Here is an 11,187-nt window from a genome sequence, read left to right as displayed (position 1 = left end):
CTGGAAGGAGACCTTATTGTGGCCTGTCAATATATGAAGGTGGCTTATAAGAAAGGCAGACTTTTTACCAAAGCCTGTACTGACAAAACAAATGGTAATGGTTTTAAACTGAAAGAGGGTAGATTTAGATAAGACATAAGGAAGAAATTCTTCATGCTTAGGGTGGTGAGGCACTGGAACAGGTTGCCCAGAGAAGCTGTGGATGCCCCATCCCTGGAAGTGTTCAAGGCCAGGCTGGATGAGGCTTGGAGCAACCTGGTCTAGTGGAAGGTGTCCCTGCCCATGGCAGTGGGGGTGGAACTAGATGCTTTCCCTTCCAACCCAAACCATTCTGTGATTACTTTAGTTATGACTAGGCCCCTTTTCAGGCCCTTTTCAAGGTCAACTTCTAAAACATAACCGCAGGAAACTGAACTGAAATAAAAACCTCCTCTATGGGAGTACTAACACCAAATGCTGCATGACTGGTCATTACAAGCAAGAATTGTTTAAGAGTATTCCGTTTTAGAATTAAATCCTAACAGTTGAATCAACTTCAAGACTTATTGAAAGATAACATATATGTGTAAATATTTCATGAGACAGAACTACTCACACAATCTGAAGACATGCTAGAAGTATTAGCTATCAAAGTCAGGCACATTTTGCCTGATCCTACTATGACACATGGCAGGCAGTTAAATACCCACAATTTGTCCATTTCACTGCCTGATTTGAAAGAGCTCTTTGCTGTGCTCTCCCATTTACAAGTCTCTGTTAATTCAGGGCCCTGCTTCTGTAGGTAACTTTGTATGCCAAAGGTATGAACTCCTGCTCGTGCTGAAGAGGAGACACCACTTCAGATACAAAGCAGAATAGCTGCTAAGCAACTGAAGTTGCTGCAGATCAGGAAAAAACAGAGGACACTGGAGAACGAGCGGCAGTAGGAGGCCCTGATTTCCAAACTGCCAATACTGCAGCTAAACTTGTTCCCAAATTTACAACTTACAAACTTTTCAAAGACACTGTATTCTGCTGTGGAAAACATTTTCTGTAACAGCTTTGGTATCAAAATTTTAAGCCAAGAATTGGTGTACATTTTCACTTGTGGATTATGAAACAGAATTTCAGCAGTACAACCCTAATTCCCCTAGAAAAACATAGTCCATCTATTTGACTTTTAAAAACATGTAGGCATCTGGCCAAAACATACATTTCCAAGAGCCAGTGTGGCCTGCCTCTCTTACATAAATAACCAGTCCTACTGTAATCAAAGCAGGCAAAGACAACAGGCTCACTGCCTGATTTAAGTCATACCGTGTGGAGTCCAGCGATAGTTTGAAGGCTACTGAAAAGGAGGAAGAAAGATGTACATGACATCGGAAAGGAAAGCCCTTAAGTGAAAAGTTTTACATATCGAGGGCCTACAAAATGACCTCATATTTTGTAAAGTTGTAGATGGTAGGCCTCTTATCCATTCCTAAAACACCACAACAACTGGGCACACGTATAGACTTACAGATGTCAGGGCAAGTCCAAAACTTGTAGACTGATGCTTCAGCTGGATTTCAATTTTGTGAAGTAGAGCTTCAATCCTGTCTTCCTCAAATCCTTTCCTTTGGGAAGGGGTGATGAGAAAAGGAAATCATATCCATTAACGCTAATCACTTTAAATGCAGTTAAGAAAATTAATTATAACATCGATAAAGGAAGCATTACAACATAATGTCTTCCACACTGAATTAAAATTGATATGAAGTAATCTTATGCTGTGTCATTTAGTGAAACTGCACTAATATCATTAAACTCCTGAAAGTTATGCTGATGAATACGGTACAGGAGAGGAAGTAGCAGATACGTAAGAGTATTGAACAATATTTCTTTGGTGCGTTTACTGTAATAAAACTAAATTTTTAAGGCATGTTAGTATGTACATGCCTGTATTATTACATGCCTATATGTTAATATATTATTAATAATCTAATTGCAAAAAACTGTATGAAAGAACTAACAGTAGTCTCAAAAATTTAGCATTACTCACTCAATAACTTCATCAACTGTTCTTGCAATTATCTGTTTCACAGTATCAATGTCTCTTTTGGCAATACCCTGCAGACCCACACTGAAATAAGCTTCTCTTGTTGAGCCATTAAACCTAGAATAAAACATCTTCAACTTGGTGACAAGTACTAGAACTTGAACATTATGAACATTAAACTTGTCAGCAAAGGCAGAAGGGGAAAACACACACCATTTCCACATACACACAGGATTTAAAACGCTACATAGAAAGAAAAATAATTACCAAAGAGGCAAGAAACAGAACTTAAAAGCATTTTTTGTTCAATTTCAGTAGTAGTAGCACACTGTTAAGAAAACATAGGGCATATGATATTAGAGAAAGAAAAAACAGTTAGAGAAGAAAAGCTGGTCATTTCTGTTCACTCTCCCATTCATCTATAAGTACTTTCAGGTAAAGAAGTCCCCTTTAAGATGAAAATTTTAGCTGCTTGTAACATCAAAACACATACATTCTACTGAAGTGGGAGAGTGGAATGGTACTTTTAAAGCAGTATTTGTAAATAAGTGGTGAAGGTGAAGTGTTCCATGTTTGCTGCCATTATTTCCAATGGTACTTAAAAAAAAGAAGATAATTTTGTCCAAGCTGTCAAGCAGGGTTAACATACAAACTCATCCTTAGAGAGAAAAACTAACACTTGCAGAAATACAGAACACCCAGCAGTTTGAACCAAAGCCATCAAACAAACAAAAAAGGGTGCTCATCAACTCAAAACATCCACTATTCCATGTCTAAAAACTACAATAAGGAATTCAGTGGCAGACTCAGCTGTTTAATTCTGGAATACTGATCTCTGGACTCAAAACATTCTTCTAGACTGATTCATCAGCACAGTCACTAAGGCAAATTAAAGCCAACTCTGCACAGTGAAACACCATATTAATACGGTCAACCTGGAAAAGACTCAGCAGACAAAACATATAACTGCATCACTACTTCAGTGTCTCAATATAGATTTCTGCTGCCATGCCCTGTAAGATGTCTGCACGGCACTGGCATGCACGACACTGCCCACAGGAAGCCTGTGACTTCATGCAGAGACAGTTCAAGCCAGGCAGAGTACCCTAAGGCATTAAAATAAGTATATTAAGATTTCCCACTCCAACATCTGAGACAGCCGGTGGAGAGGAAGGCATGATTTTTGTCAAGTCTAAAAATCAGTCAGATGAATCACACACTGAAAGTGCTTCTTTCTTTCCACTGACAATAAAACCAAACTATGATGAGCAGCTGAGCCTGTAGTCAGGTGAAGACAATCCACCCACCCTTAGTCTGCAGCACAGAGCAAACACACAAGACTGGCTGCAAGAGCTACATCTTGAGTAAGGAAGTGTTGGCAGAAACATCCCCTGTACTGAGGCGATGGCAGGTTAATGGCACCTAACTGCACAAAAGCACATTTGTGCCAAACCCTCCTACTACTAAAATTACAGAATTAAAGCAAAAAAGCAAAAGGTAACACAACACTGAAGAGCTAGCAAACTTTTCTGAGCAATACTAAATGGCCAAGATGAAAATCCCAAGTAAATTAGGGCACTAAAGGTACACCATGTTTTTATCTACCCGTTTTTCTTGTTCATAAGCCTTAAATGATACAACTTTGTTTAAACTGACATAGCTTCTACTGAATTATTTTGACAAGCCAAAAATTACACTTGAGAATGCTTTATAGTTAATCAGCAGCAGCTCTCAGGGTGTTTTAATATTAAGTAAGATTATTCTGATGTAAATTGCCTATATGAGAGATGACTTCTCCCAATTTCACAGTGGTTCGTAACTTTTCTAATATTTCTTACAGTGATGAAATGGAAATTGCAACACTTACCCAACATCAGGAGAAAAATCTGTACCAACACCAGACTCAATTAAGGCTTTGTAAAAAGGAGAATTCGGCCCATCAACCAACAGTGAAGATAACAGGCTTAGTGTGAACGTTTCAAAAGTATCTGTAATACTAAAGAAAAAGTAATAGCTCTTAAAAAACATCAAGCTATGAATATGTGACACCCAGTTAATTTCAGAAGATCACTTCTATAAAACAACGCTGGGGAGGAAGGAGGAAGCAATCAGTTATGAACACTGCACCAGACCTTAGGGAACTAAGGGTGTTCTGTGTCATTCACTTACTATAACTAGGTGCAAAGCAAGTTAAATTAGGCTGCAAGGGTAGATGAAGTTAGTAGCAGGGTCATACAGAAAAGCTTGCACACGGCAGGAAATTGAAAGTCAGGAAGCCAGCAATCCCAGAAGTCTAATCCACTGAAGATTTTTATAGGATAATGGCTGATTTTCCTTATGTCTATTAGCTGAAGAAAAATATAGGAAAAATTGTGCTTAGTAATTAAACTTCTATTTCCTGTAGGAGGATTTGTCTAGCTTTCCCACGGCATTATTTAATTTAAAGACATTTGTGAAGAGGGACTGGGGGACATGGAATTTGCCTGCATCTTGCTTAAAGTTCTAAAATGAGCCTTTGACTCAGAATTTCATTTTGATACGCTTACTCTGCCAACAAGTAGCTGACGCTGACCGTGGTGTGCTTGGAAGGATCGGCACCAAACGAGTCTAAGCCACACGTTACGCTGTGTTCTCTCTGTAAATTAGAATAATATGTTTGATGTAGACTAAACTCAGAGCAGAAGTAACAAATAAAAAGTGACTGCGTGCATCTTAATAGCATATTCCTTCCAAAGATTTCACATAATTTTACAGATACTCATGAGTAAATTCAATATTCATGAATAAACAAACACAGGGTATCTTCAAAAATATGAGTGGTATCTCATATTCGTGTGGGGCTTTTTGTTTGTTTGTTTATTTTTAAAAGTAGAAAATAAGGGAGAGGATCAAGAAAATCTGGACATAACACTGAGCTGGGTTTTAAAGAAATGCTTTTCCTTCTAGACAAGTCAGGGAGGCAAAACAAGGCAGGGGGGAGGGAGAGAATGGAAAAAGTTATTTTTTACACCAACATTTGGAAGTTAAGGTACCATCAGAGCGTGTATTTCCTGACACTAAGTATCAATATTTCTATAAGTAGCACTGAAAGCCTTCCATTAATTAATAAATGCTTCAGTGCTCCAAATGCTGAGGGACTAGAAAATTGGAAACAAAAAACCCCAAACATCTGCATGCAATCATTATGTTACTGAAATTCAAAAGTAAATGTAGTTTTTCCCTGCTGTAACCAAAAATAAAAATACTTCAGCTCATTTACACACACACACACTCTCTTCTAAACAGAAAAAAGTAACTCCAGCAGGCTGGGCTAAAACATTAACATGTTATATCAGTTTCTGCAATTCCAGGATTGGATGTGCACTACTTCTTTTTGTTTGTTTCACTTCAATTTTCTTTTTTTTTTTTTACTTACAGGCTTTTCCCAGAGTTTCTGTTTTGGGATGTCAGTATTTGATTCAATTCTTTCAAATTTTATCAATGCTTCCTCGTGTATTTGTTTCAAATGTTGCTCCAGTGGAAAATTACCATAAGTGAAAAATCTGCATTTCATATGAAAGATTGGGATTAAAGCATCAGATTTTATATGAAATTTAAAGTAACAGCTTTTATTACATTCTGAATTTCATACGTTTTCCAATGATCCAGTCACATCTGGAACATGCTTTGTAAGGCCCCCAGGTTAAAGACCCACCAGTTTGCCACATACATAAAGCTCTCAGATCTCCTGGTAAAATCCCCCATTTTTCAGCCCCTGTTGTATGCTTGAGAGGCCAAAAAAACCTAGAATTTGTTTGATAGCGGCAATATATAATGTTCTAAGAAAAATTAGTAATAACTGAAGACAGAATCCCAGCACTCTACCGTTTCAAAAGACAAAAGTTCTACCGTCTTCACATACGATGTATAAAATATGATGATCCATGTCTCAACTGATATATAGAACATGGCTGGGTTCTGCAGGTCAGACTACCAAGCACACTCCCACACCTACAAGAAACACTGCTGACTTCCCAGGATTAAGTATGACCACAAGGTATGTCTCGGGTAAGTGTTATTCCCCTGACCAAAATCTAGACACAGGTACAGTATAATACTTGGGATGATGAGAAAAAACATTATCATCCTACTACCACAACACAAGCTTATGTTCCATAAGTGAATTAATCAGACTAACACATTGGTCACGAAATTGGTACAGAAGAAACGATACTACAGATTTCCCTCCATATCACTTTCAAATTGACTTCTTAAATATCTTATTAGTACCAACAGAACTAGTATCTGACTCAAATACCCATTATTTAGAACCTGATACAGTGATTTGGGAGCAAATGAACAGCCATTCATTTGTAACTTCTCTTTATAACTTTAAGATGACTTCAAGGATAGGAACTCCTGAACTTATCTGCACAACTTGTGTCAGAACTGCCTAACATTACCGCCTAGTACTTCTTAGTATGTTCCATTTCCCCCCAGGCCATTTGAATTCAAAGTGAAACATTTGTAAACAAAGTCACCAGATCAACAGGTAGATGCATGCCAGAAAATCAGACATCTCCCAGTAACCCCAGCTTCCAATTCACCCTTCAATTCTCTCCCCTAACACAAATCCCTTGCTTCAATGCTGTCCTAGCTGCTGGAGGGCACAGGTTATCTATGTTGCTGGCCATGTGAATGGAACACCGTATTGTTGGGTTTGCCTCACCAAAATATGAATACAGTGCTCACACACTAGTAAATCAGTCACAAATTTCAGATACCTGGAATTGCTTGGATGATAATGTGTCGCATGAAACTGTTTAAGCTGCTCCCACGTAAGATCAGGAATACATAATGGATCTCCACCAGACACTACACCGTACGTGTGATCAGGAAGGATTTTATTCTGCAAGTGCTGTGCAAATATCCTCTCATTATCTGTCTTAAGAGGAAAACACCACATTTCAGTAAAAGTCATCAAAACACATTTTAAATATCAAAGGTGCTCAATAAGACCTCAGAGCTCTAACTTACACATAAGCATTTTGTTCTGTAGTCACAAGTGCTTGGATAAAACTAGTGACGTTACCATGTACGTAGCAAGGTGCTCTTGTATAGGGAAGCAAGCTTTCAACAGGCTAACTTTACTAACTAACAGACTGCTGACTTGACCAAGGACTTAAATTTCACAAAGAAAGAACGGCAACCCCTGGTGCAATAATGCCATTGATAACCCGCAGCTTAAGGCACTTTGCCACATATAAGATCTTAAAACAAAAATCCACAAAACTTACAAATGCCCCTTTCATTTCATTAAAAACAACTCCTTTGAAGACTAGAGGTGTCTGAGGATCAGCTGGGTTCTCATGTTCTAACCTCCAACCTTCTTGCCTGAAAAAAAAAAATGACAGGAACTTGTTGGAACTTTGAGGGGTTTGGGTTTTGTGGTTCGGCTGGGTCTTTTTGTTTGGTTGGTTTTTAAGGTTTGCATACATCTTAATCTGTCCACATCTTACCAGAAATCTAGTTGCCGCAAACATGGGAAGAAAGCTGCATCCAAGTACACTGACAGGAGATTTTGAAAGTCCTTGGGATTTTGGGTCGAAAATGGATAGAGCGTGTAATCACTAGCTGCGCATAAATAAATGTAAAAAGGTGAGTTTACGAAGTCTGAGATGCATTTTGCTCTCATTTATTTTTCAACTCTCCTTTATATAAATAACTGGAAAAGAAACTTACTAGATGATACATGTTATTCCTGAGGAATACACAGAAGGTTAAAGCATTGTTGTACACCATAAAGGTGAACCTCTACTGGGACTTCGTAACCACCAAATGAACAAGATCTATTTTGTTGCCTTGACTTGTTAGTTTTTCAGTCTCTCACTCACGACATCCACACTTAATAGTAACAGCTATCAATGGCAAATTAAGGAGAACTGACAGCTCTACTGCACTAAAACTTCATGCATTTTAAGAGGTATTAGCTACTTGGGGCTCACCTGTGAAGGCATTCATGAAAGTGGACAGCGACCTATTTAACATTTTAAAGAACGGATCTCTGCAAGGATACTTTTGCGACCCACATAACACAGTGTGTTCGAGGATATGTGGGATCCCAGTGCTGTCCAGTGGAGTGGTTCGGAATTGTACGCTGTGAGAGAGAAGAGAGGAATGCAGTGAAGAGGAGTCCACCCACCTCCTGTCTGCAGCTGAGACTTAGTTATCACTGCCTCATAACTAACACGTCATACAGCACAGTGCAGAGTTACTGAGCTCTTAAGACTAGGGTTGAGTGTTCACTACCTCTTCTGAGGCGTACCTCCACACATCTACTTCTGGAGGCGGAACAGAAGTTTTCAGCATGTAACTAAACATTTCATTCTTACCCAAAAGGTTCAGGAAAAAAAACTTCACAGAAGGTTATAGAAAAAAGAACTGGTTTACATCTTGCAACTATAAGGCAATTTATCAGAAAGTCCATTTTTTGACTCACCAATACAAAAGACATGGTAATAAATTTGAAGTACTTTAGTGGAGTCATAAAATGGCTGAAGCCATGCCCCGTGAGAAGAGGCTGAGGAAATGGGTCATTTAGATTGGAGAAGTGTGGTGAGTTGACCCACCAGGCTGGAGACCAGGTGCCTACCAAGCCACTCTATCACTCTCCCTCCTCAGCTGAGCAGAGGAGAGAAAATACAATGGAAGGCTGGCAGCTCAAGATAAGGACAGGGAGAGATCATTCCGCAATTACCATCAAGGGCAAAACAGACTCAGTTTGGGAAAAAAATTCATCACCAATCATATCAGAGTAAAAAAGAGAACTAAACCCTAATCTTAAAACACCTTCCATCCACCCCTCCCTTCTTCCCAGGCTCAAATTCACTCCAGGTTTTTTCTCCCTCACCCCCCAAGCAGCACAGAGGGACAGGGAATAGGGGTTGTGGTCAATTCATCACACTCTGCTACTCGGGACTTATCACACTCTTCCACTGCTCCAGCATGGAGTTGCCCCCTCAGAAGAGGGTCCTCTACGAACTTCTCCAATGTGAGTCCTTCCCACAGGTTGCAGCTCTTCACAAACTGCTCCAGTCTGCAGCAGTGTCATCCTTCTGGAGCTGCCTGATCCAATGTGAGTCCCCCATAAGGTCACAAGTCCTGCCAGCAAACCTGCTCCAGCCTGGGCTCCTCTCTCCACCGGTTAACAGGCCCTGCCAGAAGCCTGCTCCAGTGCACACTGCCCACAGGGTCACAGCATCCTTCAGGCATCCCCCTGCTCCAGCATGGAGTCCTCCCCAGGCTACAGATGGGTCTGTGCCTCACTGTGACCCTCCATGGCTGCAGAGCACAGACAGCCTCACCGTGGTCTGCACCACAGGCTGCTGGGGAATCTCTGCTCTGATGCCTGGAGGTCCTTCTCTTTTTCCACTAACCTTGGGCTCTGCAGAATTGTTGCTCTCACATTGTGCTCTCTCTCTGCTGCAATTGCTTTATTTTGTGGAGGGCGGGGGGGACTTGGTGTGTTCCCCTTCTCAAATTTATTACCCCAGAGGCATTACCAACATCACGGATGGGCTCAGGCTTGGCCAGTGGTGGGTCTATCTTGGAGCTGGCTGGCACTGGCTCTGTCAGACACAGGGGAGGCTTCTAGCAGCTTCTCACAGAAGCCACCCCTGTAGCCCTCAGCTACCAAAACCTCACCACGCAAACTCAATACAAGAAGAAAAAGGCATCAGGGGCCTCAGTAGTTACCTTCCAATACCTGCAAGGAGGTTACAATGAAGACAGGTTCTTTGCACAGATACACGATGGAAGGACAAGACACAACGTTCATAAATTGAAGCAAGGGAGGTTCCAACTTGATACTAAAGAAAACCACCCTACCATACGGACAATCAAACACTGGGAACAGGTTGCCCAGAGAAGTTGTACAATACCTGTTGGGAAGTTTACAAGGATCACCTGGATAAACGTCTGAGGAATTGCACCTGAATTAAATGCTAACCCAATTTTGAGCAGCCAGGTGAACAACAGGCCTCATGGCATCTGTTCCAACCTGAAAAACTTTAAGGAAGTCCCACAATGGAGTGCTGTCCTCTCTGTTATCACAGAAAAATTCAGTTATGATGCTGGATTACAATTTAGAAACCACAAGGTGATGCTGAGATAGAATGTGCTATCCATATATGTTTTACCTGAAAAGATTATTGGAGTCCTCCCGAGCCACATGTAAATACCTGGCTCCTGTACCATCATGACTAAGCTTCACTGCAGTCAGAAACAGCTCAGGAACAGCTGTCACCTGCATTGGAAAAAAACATCTGTATTACAGTGTGACTGCAACTAGGTCAAATAAATCGTGGATGATACAGCAATGATTGGTTTGTTGATCCTATATATAGTACTGCCATATACAGTGTTCGATAAATTCTTTGCTCCTACAGGTTGGGGTGGTGGTGGGAATGTATGCAAATAGAAAATAAAGCTTAAAAAAAAAATTCAAGTACACTACAACCAAAGAACTATACTTTTCTGGTATAGATATTAAGATCAGAACAATTTGATCCAACATACAAAGAAAAGTCATACATTCAAATTCCAGCGATTAGGGCAGCAAGAGGGAAAAAAAAAAAAATTAAGAAACCCAGTTCTACCACTGGCATTGTCACTAACAATCAGTTTTCACGTTACCTATACTCTCTGCCTCTGCTTTTTTCTTTAAAACAGTGTAAAGAAGTTCGACATACTATTTCCATTGGAGCTTAGGAGATAAAACATTAATGTATTTCATAAACCAGCATGCAGCGACATTCAGTTATCTCTCAGGGCTTAGAAGGCCACACCAAATGCTCACCATCTGTAGCAGAAACACAAACACCCGGTGTGTTATCTATAGGGAAGCTAGCTCCCTATAGGAATATGTGTTTACGTTACCTAAAGAATTTGGTCGCAGGGAGACAGCTACAAGTAGCTACTGTATCGTTTTTTAACTGAGCACCCAAAGCGTCTATGCAAATATTTAGACTCCCTGCCTCTCACTTAGGCCCCTTCCAGCCACAGGAAAACTCATCTACACAAACACAAGGCAAAGGGAAGTAAGTGAAGGGCACAGCTTACCTGCTTTACAGTGAATCCGTGGATTTGCTGGCCTTCCCTGTACTGTAGCGCTCTCTCGCTAGCGGAGACGC

The 11,187-nt window shown here is 40.4% G+C and overlaps 1 protein-coding gene across 1 annotated transcript in view; it reads right to left on the bottom strand.

Annotated features, from left to right (window-relative positions):
• PITRM1 (pitrilysin metallopeptidase 1) overlaps window positions 1–11,176 on the bottom strand; it is a gene marked incomplete at its 5' end in the record, with an annotated part of 28,366 nt that extends 17,190 nt beyond the window's left edge. Inside the window, 11 exons of the mRNA XM_010147633.1 lie at window positions 1,499–1,595; window positions 2,021–2,134; window positions 3,885–4,013; window positions 4,564–4,652; window positions 5,433–5,559; window positions 6,781–6,941; window positions 7,294–7,390; window positions 7,516–7,630; window positions 8,002–8,153; window positions 10,195–10,301; window positions 11,117–11,176. Of these exons, the coding sequence (XP_010145935.1) occupies window positions 1,499–1,595; window positions 2,021–2,134; window positions 3,885–4,013; window positions 4,564–4,652; window positions 5,433–5,559; window positions 6,781–6,941; window positions 7,294–7,390; window positions 7,516–7,630; window positions 8,002–8,153; window positions 10,195–10,301; window positions 11,117–11,176 (1,248 nt within the window). The remainder of the gene's footprint in view (window positions 1–1,498; window positions 1,596–2,020; window positions 2,135–3,884; window positions 4,014–4,563; window positions 4,653–5,432; window positions 5,560–6,780; window positions 6,942–7,293; window positions 7,391–7,515; window positions 7,631–8,001; window positions 8,154–10,194; window positions 10,302–11,116) is intronic.
• Window positions 11,177–11,187: the final 11 nt, after the last annotated feature.

This window comes from Eurypyga helias, unplaced genomic scaffold, assembly GCF_000690775.1.
Source record: "Eurypyga helias isolate BGI_N326 unplaced genomic scaffold, ASM69077v1 scaffold9122, whole genome shotgun sequence".
NCBI lineage: Eukaryota > Metazoa > Chordata > Aves > Eurypygiformes > Eurypygidae > Eurypyga > Eurypyga helias.
Note: the sequence above shows the minus strand (reverse complement) of the source record. Positions and strands in the feature narration are given on the sequence as shown.